This window comes from Lynx canadensis, chromosome B3 (assembly GCF_007474595.2).
Source record: "Lynx canadensis isolate LIC74 chromosome B3, mLynCan4.pri.v2, whole genome shotgun sequence".
In the NCBI taxonomy this organism is placed as follows: Eukaryota; Metazoa; Chordata; class Mammalia; order Carnivora; family Felidae; genus Lynx; species Lynx canadensis.
The window spans coordinates 135,102,692-135,115,664 of record NC_044308.2 but is presented as its reverse complement, the minus strand read 5'-3'; the positions used below and the strand labels follow the sequence as shown (position 1 = coordinate 135,115,664).

General features: G+C 45.3%; 1 protein-coding gene across 1 annotated transcript in view; it reads left to right on the top strand.

The window, feature by feature from the left end:
* LGMN (legumain) overlaps positions 1-12,973 on the top strand; it is a 36,084-nt gene that overhangs the window by 6,793 nt on the left and 16,318 nt on the right. The window contains exon 2 of the mRNA XM_030319825.2: positions 3,337-3,503. Coding sequence (XP_030175685.1) covers positions 3,366-3,503 — 138 coding nt within the window. The 5' untranslated portion in view covers positions 3,337-3,365. The remainder of the gene's footprint in view (positions 1-3,336; positions 3,504-12,973) is intronic.

Genomic DNA, 12,973 nt, shown 5'->3' with positions numbered 1-12,973 from the left:
AGAGAGAGGGAGGGGCAGAGAGGAAGCGAGAGAGAGAACCCCAAGCAGGCTCCATGCTGTCCTCGTAGTGCCTGACACAGGGGCTCCGTCTCACAAACCGTGAGATCATGGCCTGAGCCAAGATCAAGAGTCGGATGCTTAACCTACTGAGCCACCCAGGAGTCCCTTTATATATTCTTTTTGTCCCTAAACGTGAAGGGAAAAAGTCACATGGCAGGGCCTCCAGAGGAATGAGCCTCCTTGTGATTAAGTCACGTGAACCAAACTTGGAAGAGACTGGTGTGCCCACCAGAGAGCCCGCTTAATGACTGCCGATGGAAGATGATAAGAACCGGCCGCTGTGCCCGTCACGTCATGTGGGCTGGCTGGGAGTATATTCTCGCTCCCTGGGGCGGGTCAGAGAGACCTGGCCCTGGTTTTATTGGAACATCACCACGCCCACTGGTTTATGTATGGTTTCTGGCTGTGCGCACAGGACAGCGACAGAGCCGGACAGTTTTGAGGGAGATGGTGCGATCTGCAAGGTAAAATAGTTATGTCCAGCTTTTTAGAGAAGAAAGGTGCCAGCTGCTGGCCCGGGGGAAGGCTTCCCAGGGAGGCTTAACTGCAGTGAGGAGGCCGCCTGGCAAGCTTGGGGTCAAAGAGCTCCTGGGGGGGGTCATCTCCGTTGTCACTGTCACCTCTGCCGTTACCTCCCAGCCCTGTGGCGAGCCCCCATCAGGTCCAGAAGACTTGGGAGAGTGTCCTCATGTGCACATTAATACATTAATAGGCCAGCTGGTTTGGGTACCAGGATGGCCGCCTGGGCAGTCTACTGCCCTCATCTGTTCTCTGACTTCATCTGTCATATACCATACTAAAAAACAGACCAACTATGGCATCTGGGTGGCTCGGTCAGTTGAACATCCGACTCTTGATTTCAGCTCAGGTCATGATCCCAGGGTCGTGGGATTGAGCCCTACATTAGGCTCTACAGTGGGCATGGAACCTGCCTGAGATTCTGTCTCCCTCCCTCTCCCTCTCTCTCTCTCTCTCCCTCTCCCCGCCATCCCCCTCCTCTGCTCCTGCCCTCTCTCACTCTAAAACAAGCACAAACGAAAAGCATGGCCATTTCTGAATAAGCTTAAACACAAATCTGGGGCATCTTATCGTGGTTCCCCGTTCATCTGTGGAAGACCTTGCGTGGTGCTAAAGAAATGCGGATCTAGCACCAACTCGGGTTACACGTTAAGAATTGAGTTCCTGGAGGGGCTATCACCCTGGAGGGGGTGGCGGGAAAAGAGTAGCCTCAGGTCATGAGGCTTTGGGCCAGACGTGAACTAGAGCCCGCCAAGGTTAATGAAGAACGCCGTTGCATCAAAATATAGTCCTAGACATCACCTGTAGCTCGTTAGAAATGCAGAGACTCAGGTCCAGCCCAGGCCTCCTGAATCAGAATTTGCATCCTAACAAGATCTCCAGAGGATGTGGGTCACGGTCAGGTTGGAGAAGCACTGGACTAAGACACTGTTAGGTTTTTAAACTTTTATTGGATTCAGGGCTTCCTGTTTCCTCACTTTTGGGGGGAAAATCCACCACTCAATCCATTTTTGAGTTTTAGCAGTGTTAGGTACAGAATGCTGAGGGTGGTTTCTTAGGCTTTTAGGTCGTTCATCCCTTAGCTGGCAGCATGCTCACCAAGGATAGAGGCTTTGTCCTGTCCTGCTGCGTTCAGAGCATCCAGCATGCTTTTTGCCAGAGTGGGTGTCCAGGAGACTCTGGCCAACTGGGTGAGTGCATGAATGAGTAAGTGAATGGGTGAGTGAGCCCTGTTTGACAAATGGCATAAGTGTCAGAGGTCAGCTTTGCAGACTGTTCTCCCGAATCCCTAATCTCAGAGACTGGTTTTCCTCTTCTCTCAGTGTGACAGGCCTGGTATCTGTCACAGGAAGGCTGTTATTTTAGAATAACATTCAGGACATAGGGCAGTGTCTGATCTGAGTAAGGCAAAGTGGCCGGGACTCGGCCTGGGTACTGCCTCTTATGCGTTAAAACTTTAAAGTTTTGGCCGTGCAGTATAAAATTGGGCATGTACTTCATTAAGAATAAAGTCTCAGGGCACCTGGGTGGCTCAGTCGGTTAAGTGTCCGACTTCAGCTCAGGTCATGCTCTCACAGTTTGTGAGTTCAAGCCCCGCATTGGGCTCTGTGCTGGCGGCTCGGAGCCTGGAGCCTGCTTCGGATTCTGTGTCTCCCCTTCTCTCTGCTCCTCTCATGCTCATGCTCTATCTCTGTCTCTCAAAAATAAATAAACGTTAAAAATTAAAAAAATAAAAATAAAAAAGAATAAAGTCTCAATGTAGAACTGTGTGGCAGAAAGCCTGAACCAGGAATTGAGAAGGCATGGGTTCTGGTCTCTGGCCAGAGCTGGCTGACCGGATATTGGACAAGTCACTTCTCTTGCTTTAATCTCCCCTTCCTATAACAAGGAATAAAATATTTGCTCTGCCTGCTTTACTGAATTCGTGTATGGTTGTAAATATTGTACAAAGGCATTGAGCTGAGCTGCCAATGTTTGACTATAGCTTATCCAGGTAACTCACTCAAACTTATAAATTGCCCCTCAGTGTTTGAATTTTTACGAACTTTATTGCATAATAATATCTGTTAATTGTAGTAAAAAGAGAGCTAGGAGGAAATCATCCTGAATTCTACCTGCCGCCAATCACTATCTACTGTTAAATTTCTATGTCTGCCCTCCACATTTTTCTATGCACACATTACATATGTATTCTTTCCTTGCAAACATTTCATACAGTGTGGTAGACATTCTTCTAATACAGTGAGTTTTGTTGGTGGTGGTGGTGAGTTTTATCTGTTGTATTCCAAGTTGTGATAAAAACTTTTTAACTTTTTTTAATGTTTATTTATTTTTGAGAGAGAGAGAGAGAGAGAGCAGGGGAAGAGCAGAGAGAGCGGGAGACACAGAATCCGAAGCAGGCTCCAGGCTCTGAGCTGTCAGCACAGAGCCCGACACGGGGCTCGAACTCATGAACCGCGAGATCATGACCTGAGCTGAAGTCAAATGCCTAACCGACTGAGCCACCCAGGCGCCCATGACAAAAACTTTTTAAAGAGTTTTCACGGTATTCTTTGGTTTATACCCATAACTTCAACCTGTAGTGAGGGAGATATGAGTAGACCTTTTTCCCCTTAGGGAAAGGGGCCACAGAGCTAAAGATAAAAGTCTGCTCAGTCATCATTTTTGACCCATTTGCTGTGATATTTCCTCAGGGGCCAACAATATTCTGTTTATGTCATTCCTTTTTTGCTTGACTCTCTGCTTTTTTCTCCCCAGGTTCCTGCCGTTGAACTCTGAGGCACAGAATGATCTGGGAAGGAGCTGTGTTGCTCAGCGTGGTCCTGGGAATCGGTGCTGTTCCCATGGATGATCCCGAGGACGGGGGCAAGCACTGGGTGGTGATTGTCGCAGGTTCAAATGGCTGGTATAATTATAGGCACCAGGTAAGGCCATGACTAATGCTTTTCTTTATGACCCTGGTATTCTGTAAACAATCCTGCACATTGTCAATAGAACAGACTTTTTAAAAAGTCATTCACACTCCCAAAGGCTGGCTAAAGGATATGTGTTGGCAAGGATGTGGAGAAATGGGGGGCTCGTAAAATGGTGCAGCCATTTTGGATCACTGGCAGTTCCCCAAAAGGTGAGACATTGAGTCACCACGTGACACAGCAGTTCCATTCCTAGGTATGCGTCCAGAGAAATGAACACATGTGTCCACACAGATGCTTGTACATGAATGTTCATGGCAGTATTGTTCATGCTGGTGAAAAAGTGGGAACAGTCCAAATGTCCATCAACTGACGAGTGGATAAACAAATGTGGTACGTCCATACAAGGGGTATTATTTGGCCACAGAAAGGAATGAAGTACTGAAGAAGGCTTCAGCGTGGATGAACCATAAAGACATGCTGAGTGAAAGAAGCCAGTCACAAAGGACCACATAGGATCCCACTGATATGAAAGGCCAGCATAGGGAAATCTGTAGAGATGGAAAGTTGATCGGTGGTTGCCAAGGTCTGGGTGGAGGGGGGAATGGGGAGTGACTCTGGGGTAATAAGAATGTTCTGGAATTCGAGAGGGTGATGGTTACACAACTTTGTGAATATCCTGGATACCACTGGGTTGTATATTTTGTTTTTTGTTTTTGTTTTTTTTAATGTTTATTTATTTTTGAGAGGGAGAGAGAGAACATGATCAGGGGAGGGGCAGAGAGAGAGGGAGACACAGAATCCGAAGCAGGCTCCAGGCTCTGAACTGTGAGCACAGAGCTCAACCGCGGGGCTTGAACCGGTGAACCAGGAGATCATGACCTGAGCCCAAGTCAGATGCTTAACCGACTGTGGCTCACCATGGGTTGTATACTTTATAAAGCTGACTTTTATGTGAATTAGAGTTCGGTAAAGTTGTTGCTTAAACCATCCGTTAATCTGTCAATTCTCAGAAACAGGATGCAGGGTGTGCTGGCTTCTCGTCTAAGAGAGCTTCCACAAGTGAACTCATCTCACCTTGTCGTCGTGGAGCAATGCGCAGTAGGCCCAGTTCTTGTTTCCTCTTTGTGAACGAGAGGACTGAGGCATAGAAAGTCAGTCCTCCACCCAGTGAGGCACTGATGGCAGGTGGTTGAGCCTGGATCAAACCTGGGCTGCCTAGCTCTGAACAGCGCTGTCTAGTAGGAGGGCCACGTGTGTTGTGGTAAAATTTCTAGTAGCCACATTTTTTTTTTTAACGTTTATTTTTGAGAGAGAGAGAGCATGTGCATGCTGGAGGGCTAGAGAGACAGGGGGACAGAGGCTCGGACACGGGCCCTACACAGACAGCAGAGAGCCGATGTGGGGCTTAAACTCACGAACCGTGAGATCATGACCTGAGCCGAAGTCAGAGGCTTAACCGACTGAGCCACCCGAGTGCCCCAACCACATTTTTGAGAAATAAAAAGAAACAGATGAAAGTAACTTTGCTACATCTTATTTATCCCAATATATGCAAACTATCATTTCACTGTAATCAATATAAAAAGTTAATGATGAGATATTTGACCTTTTTTTCTTTTTTTACGCTATATCATCAAAATCTGGTATGCATTTACATTCACGATCTATGCAGTTTGGACGGGCCGTACTTGAAGTGTTCGGTTGCCCCGGGAGTTGCTGTACGGGACAGCGCAGGCCTGGAGTCTGTGCACCCACGGCCTGGGCAGCGCTGCTCGCGCGTTACCCTCCGGGGCTGTCTGTTTTCGTATCTGTTAGGCAGGGCGTTGGTTTAGAAGACCTCCCTACCAGCTCCGGAACGTGATGATTATTGAATGACCTGTTTCGTGAATGTTTTTGTGTGTTTGCCGAACAAGAAATTTGGCTTGACTGAAACGTTGTTGTCATGGCAAGATGATCCCTTTTAACATCTTAGTACTTAACCACAGACCTGACCTATTTACGGAGGAGCAACCTGAGTACGTGGCTGATCCGTCTCTCAATTTTCTCCTCCCTCTCCCAGGCAGGAGAAAGATAAGGTGTTAAATACAGGTCACCGATGGTGAACAGGCTGATTCATCAGTCAGCCTTTTTTTTTTTTTAGTTTATTTATTTTGAGAGAGAGAGAGCACGCACACGTGTGGGGAAGGGACAGAGAGAGGGAGAGAGAATCCCAGGCTCGAACTCATGCACCTTGAGATCATGACCAGAGCCGAAGTCAGACACTTAACCGACTGAGCCACCCAGGCGCCCCTTAAATGTTACTTATTTAATTTTGAGAGAGAGAAAGAGAGAGACGGAGAGGGAAATCAGAGGGAATCCCAAGCAGGCTGCATGCTATGAAGCCTGATGAGGGCCTTGAACTCCTGAACCATGAGATCATAACCTGAATCAAAATCAAGAGTCAGATGTTTAAAACCGATGGAACCACCCAAGCACCCCTTGCCACGCTGGTTTTTGTACAACCCACTTAGAAAGAATATTATTGGTTAAACATTATGAAGTATAGGGTTCCAATGACCCTTTCCTCTGAGAAAACCCTTTCTGCTTTTTGTTGTTGTTGTTGTTGAAGGGTGCTAGTTTCCCCTGGTAAAATAGTATCGAAACAGAATGAAGGGAAGCACTCGCTTCCCAAAAGAAAGAGTGAAAAACACTCATCCTTGAGTAAAGAGGACAGAGGCCGAGCGGAGGAAACGCGAGCGCTGAGTCATCGCTGAACTCAGCACTTAGCACTACTGGCCTGGTTCTGTCCTCAGCCGCTGCCAACATTGGCCTTCTTGGCTTTGGAGACTAATCATTAAAAGAGCATTTGAAAGAACTTTCCTCCTAGAACCTACACAGACTTTTCAACCTATGTTTTGATGGAGGTTCACCTTCTTGGATTGACACAGCTCTGGTTCCCGCAAATTCCTTTTGTTGGGAAGGACGGGGACACCAGGCACAATTTAAATAACTGCTGAGTGCTTTGCTGTGTGCGTGATGATGGTTATTTAAATCATATTTTGTCTTGACAAACTGGGTTTCTCTGGTTTCCATTTTGGGGTGGGATTACTGGATGGCCTTGAGGGGGGGTTGGTCTGAGGCGAGGTGGGTGGAAGGTCTGCATCTGGTGCCCTCAGCCAGTTGCGGGGGAGAGAGGGGGAGGTAAGGCCTCGCCAGAGCAAGTGCCTGCAGTGTCCGGGTGGAGGAGAGAGGGAGAGGTCCGGAAGTGCAAACGGCACTCGGGGACAGGCTTGTCAAGGGGAATGGAATGGGCCACTATAGGAGGAACTGGGGTTGGAGGAGGGTTTCTTTCAGGACAGGTCTGAGCATGTGGAGGAGGAAGACCTCAGGTGGAACCGTGGGGGCGGCTGTTGAAATAGATTGCTGGCGAAGTTCACGGCCCCCTGGGGACTTTGGGGGTGACAGGAATTGAGAGGCACATGTGACCATGTGTCACTCAAAGGATGGGGGTTGGGAGGGTTTGAGGCCATTGCTGGCAGTGGGGCTCCAAGGTTTGCCATGTGTTGGCAGACGCCCCCCCACTCCGCTGGTCTGGTCTGGAGTTGGGTGGCGGCGGAGAGAAAGGGGGCCGCCACCTCCTCCTGGAAGCTTTAAGAGCATCTGTTCCAGGAGCTGGGAGGCAGATAGGCGGGTTTCAGTTGAGGCAGAGAGGGAGAAGGAGAAGCCTAGAACTCACTCTTCTTGTTGGAACTGGGAGAAAGACGTGTGATAGAGGGCCAAGCGACAGAGTCATCACGTTTCTAAAAGACCACCATTAGGGGCACCTGGGTAGCTCAGTTGGTTAAGCATCGACTTCGGCTCAGATCATGATTTTGCGGTTTGTGAGTTCGAGCCCCACATTGGGCTCAGTGCTGACAGCTCAGAGATTGGAGCCTGCTTCAGATTCTGTGTCTCCTCTCTCTGCCCTTCCCCTGCTCATGCTCTGGCTCTCAAAAATAAATAAACATTAAAAAGTTAAAAAAAAAAAAAAGACCAGTTTTCATTTTATAGATTTTAAAAAATGTTTTTATTACTTTTGAGAGAGAGAGCAAGCTCCACACTGTCAGCACAGAGCCCGACACAGGGCTCAAACCCACGAGCCATAAGATCATGACCTGAGCCGAAATCAGTTGGATGCTTAACTGACTGAGCCATGCAGGAGCACTTGATTTTATAGATTTTTTAAAAAATGGGTGCAATCACCACTTTTTAAAATTTTTTTTTTTTTTTTTAACGTTTATTTATTTTTGGGACAGAGAGAGACAGAGCATGAACGGGGGAGGGGCAGAGAGAGAGGGAGACACAGAATCGGAAACAGGCTCCAGGCTCTGAGCCATCAGCCCAGAGCCTGACGCGGGGCTCGAACTCACGGACCGGGAGATCGTGACCTGGCTGAAGTCGGACGCTTAACCGACTGCGCCACCCAGGCGCCCCCAATCACCACTTTTTAAAACAGCTCTATGGAGGCATACCTTTACATGTCCTACAGTTCATCTGTTATAATTGTATACTTTCTGTGAGTTTCAGCAAATTTATACAGCCCTGCGAGCATGGCCACAGTCCATTTTTAGGACACTTTCATTATTCTAGAAAGTTCCCTCATGCCGGTTTGCTGTCAGTCCCTGCTCCCATCCCAGCCCCATGCAACCACTGCTCTCTGTCTCTATTTTCTTTTCTTTTTTTTTTTTTTTTTCAACTTTACCACCCACTCCCCTGCCATCTCATTTTAAACCTCTGATTCTCCTCTGGAAAGTTCGAGTTGGTGGTGGGCTCAGTGAGGCAACTCTGCAAAGTCCCTGACCCAGGGAATGCCTCACCCAAGCAGCACACAGTATGTACCAGGAAGTGATAATATGCATGCCTCCGGCAATGAGCAGACCAGGAGGCGCCTCTCTCAGATCCTTACCTGGCTCGCAAGTGGACCCCTTTACACTGACCATGACCGGAATGTGCCAATTGAGTTTAACCTTTGTTCTAAAGCGGTGGTTCTCATTTGGCTCACAGCTGGTCTGAGGTGGCAGCATCACAGGCAGGCATTGTCAGACAGTGGCTTGCATCAGGGAATCACGGGATGCTTTGCAGGCCTGTCGTCAGAACTCCTAACACAAGCTGTGAACCAAGCTGAGTCATGGCAGTGTCTGCTCAGTAGCCCAGAGGGCCTTGCCTTCTTTAGAGAATCTTGCTCAATACCGTCCTCACATACTGCTTTGTAGGCTTTTCTGGTTTTCAGGGGAAAATAACATATGGGCCAGATAGTGCAAAGGAAGTAATTCAAGTGGCTTTTAGCACCATTTCTCAAGTATTTGACTTGGTTTAATCCTACTCTTGTTTTGAGTAGCAGTCAATACTGAGTCTAACAAAGAGCCCCTTTAGGTTAACAAAGTTAGAGGCAACCAAGTACCTCTGGACCTCGGAGAGACCCATGACCTGACTGTGAGACTGCTTCTTGTGGAAGAAGGGCACCAGGCATGGTCGGGGTCAGGAGACCTGTGTTTGAATTGCCGAGTCTGTGCTGAGTCTGTCCCCATTTGCAAAATATGGATGAAAGCATGTGCCTGCCAAGGTGGTGGTGAGGAGTCCAAATCGTGTAGGAGAAGTGCCAAAATAGGACACGCTGAACCTGCCCTTTCTAAAATACGTAGCTTTATTGACGCATGTTGTACATATCACATGTGATTCACCCATTTCAAGTATATAATTCAATGATTTTTTTCAGTAAATTTACCAAGTTGTGCACACATCACCATAAATCAGTTTTAGAACATTTCCATCTACCCAGTTAGATTCCCTCCAGCCCATTTGCAGCCCCAGCCCCCAGCTTCAGAAGGCAACCACTGAAAATACACCTTCTGTCTCTATAAATTTGCCATTTCTGGACGTTTCATATCAGTGGAGCCATTTGACATGTAGTCTTCTGTTTCTGTGGACATAATGTTTTTGAGATGTATCTGTGTTGTAGCATGTCAGTACTTTGTTCCTTTTTATTGGCAAAGAATATTAAAGAGTATGTATAGACCACGTTGTATCTGTCGTCTTACCAGGTGGTAGACATTTGAGTTGTTCCCATTTTTTGCCTATTATGTGCAGTGTTGCTAAGAACATTGGTCTGTAAATCTTGGCTGGATAAATGTTTTTGTTTCTCTTGGGCAGAAAGAATTGCTCGGTCATGTGGTAACTTTAAGTTCAACCTTTGAGAAACTGTTGAATCACTTTCCAAAATGGTGGCACCATTTTACATTCCCACAAGCAGTGAATGGAGGAGGTTCCTGGTTCCCACATCCTCATCAACACTTGTTATTGTCTGTCTAGCTGTGAATTGGTGTCTTGTGCTTTCAATTTACATTTCCATAGTAATTAATGATATTGAGCATCTTTTTTATGTGCTTTTTAGCCATTTGTGTATCTTAGGTGAAATGTTAATTCAAATCCTTTATCCACTTTTGATTGGGTTGATTGTCTTATCAATGTTCTTTGCATATTCTAAAAATTTTTTTTTTTTCAACGTTTATTTATTTTGGGGACAGAGAGAGACAGAGCATGAACGGGGGAGGGGCAGAGAGAGAGGGAGACACAGAATCGGAAGCAGGCTCCAGGCTCTGAGCCATCAGCCCAGAGCCCGACGCGGGGCTCGAACTCACGGACCGCGAGATCGTGACCTGGCTGAAGTCGGACGCTTAACCGACTGCGCCACCCAGGCGCCCCTTCTTTGCATATTCTAGATGCAAATTCTCTATCAGATACGTGTTTTGTATATATTTTCTCTTACCCTGTTGCTTATCTTTTCATTTTCTTAATGGTGTCTTTTGAAGCATTCAAGTATTTAATTTTGCTGATGTCTAGCGTATCAATTTTTTTGGCTTATGGACCTTACTTTAGGTGTCATATCTACAACATCTTTGCAGTTATAACTCAAGGTCCTGAAGGTTTTGTCCTAAGTTATCTTCCAAAAGTCTTATTGTTGTAGCCCTTACATTTAAGCCTATGACCCATCTTGAGTTAATTTTTGTGAGTGGTGTGAAATGAAGGCCCAAGTTCATCTTCTTGTGTGGATTTCCATATGGTCCCAGCACCATTTGTTGAAAAGACTGTTCTGTCCCTGATGTACATTTGATCCTTGGAACAACATAGGTTTGAACGGCACAGATCCATTTATATGCAGATCTTTTTCAATAAATATGATATAGTACTATACAGGCATTTTCTCTTCCTTATGATTTTCTCAGTAACATTTTCTTTTCTGTAGCTTACTTTCTTGTAGGAATACAGTACATAATACATATAGTATGCGAAAGGAAGTAAAAGTCCTTCAACTTTTTCAAAATTGTTTTGGCTGTTCTTGGGTTTTTGCAATTTCCTACAAATTTTAGGATCATCTTGTTCACTTCTGCAAAAAAGCCTGCTGGTCATTTAAAAACATTTTTTAAATAGAATTAACTAAGTCTTCTCATCCATGAACATGAGGTGTTTCTCTGTTTATTTTTATCTTCTTTAATTTCCCTCAACATTTTCAGATTTTCAGTGTACCAGTCTGACACTTTTGTTAGAGTTATTCTTAAGTGTTTTTATTTTTATTTTTTTTTAATGAACCTGGCTTCTGACAAAAGGAATAAATAATAGGATGGTTGTCACCAAGGGGAGTGGGTGGGTATACCTGGTCACTTTCACTTTCATCATAAGAATAAGTTAAATCTGACATAATATTGGTTTGATTTTTTTTTAATGAAAAGGAAAGCAAAGAACTATCTACATGACCTGTGTGTGCAATTTAAAGAATAATAATAATAATAATAATAATAATAATAATAATGAATACCTGTATCAGACTAAAAAAACCAAAAACCAAAAAACATTACCAAGACCCTATGCCTTGTCTGATTCAGTCCCCCTCCCTTCCTGCCTGATGGCAAGCTCCTGAATTTTTTGTCAATCATTCCTTCACTTTGCTTTCTGGTTTTACCATGTGTGTATTTAACTATAAACAACAAAATGTTTACTTTCGCCTGTTTTGGCCTTTATATAACTGTAATCATAGTGAATGCATTTTTGTGTGACTTATTCTTGTTTGTATTATGTTCCTGAGATTCATCTATTTGAAACATGGGTTGTATTCCTTCCTTCCATCCACCCATCCATCCATCCATCCATCCATCCATCGGAGCTTTATGGTATTCCATTATATGAGCATATGACAGTTTATTTTTTCCATCTACTGATGGTCCTTTGGGTTATTTCTTTTTCCCTTTCTTTCTTTCTTCCTTTTTTTTTTCTTTTGCTATGAATAATCCTCTACTGCACAGGTTAGAGTTTTTTTAGGGTCTCGCTAGGAGCAGAAACCCTGGGTTGGAGGGAATGTGCTTCAAGTTGATTGGGTAATGGCAAGATATGCTCCGAAGTAGAATGCCAATCACACTAAACTTCCACCATCAGTGCATTAGTTTTCTAATGTTGCTATAACAAATCACTACAAGCTTAGTGGCTTAAAACAATTAACATTTATTATGTTACAGTTCTGGAGGTGAGAAACTTGAACGGGGGGTCTTACTACATTAAATCAAGATGTCAAAAGGGCTGTGTTTCTCTCTCGTGACTCTGAAGGAGGTGCCATGTTCTTACCTTTTCCAGCTTTTACGGGCTGTCCTCATTCTTTGGCTCATGGCCCCTTCCTCCATGTTCAAAGCCAGCAATGGCGCAATTGAGTCTTTTCTGACATTGTATCCCTGCAACACTGATTCACTGCCTCCTTCTTCTACACACGAGGACCCCTGTGACCACACTGGGCCCACTGGAATAACGCAGGATAACCTCCCTATTTTAAGGTCAGCTGATGAGCCATCTTAAATCCGTCTGTTTTAATTCCCTTTTCTAAGGTAGTGCAACATGGTCACCAGTTCTGGGGATTAGGAGGTGGACATCTGTGGGGGCTATTTTCTTTCCTACAACTGTTAGTATTGAAGGTCTTCCTTGTTCCACAGAAATGGGGATTTAAACATTTTAGCAATTTGTATATGTATAAAATACTTATCTTAATAACTATCTTAAAACAACCTGTTCAGATTTTCAGCTCCTCCCCCTCTCTGGGCTTCTCTAATTTTTCCGATTTCTCTGTTGTCCCTGCATGAAGCACCGTCAAGTTCTGGAGGCAGAGTGCCTGGGATATCTCGCTATGAGCTGGGTGGCTTGGGTAGGTCACCTTACCTCCTTAAGCTCCAGATTCATCTCCTATAAAGTAGGGATCATTACCTTAGTCACGTAGCATTGCTATGAGAGTCACATGAGGTGGCGCCTAGAAAGTCTCAGCACGGTGCCTGACACGTACTAGAAAGTCAGTAAATGTATGAACTTTTGTTATATATTGATTCAGTCACCCATTCATGAAACAGCTCCGGAGTGCCAGACCCTGGACTCACTCGCCCAACATTCAGAACTGTGTATTTAACACCCATCGCTAGCTGTGAAGTCCA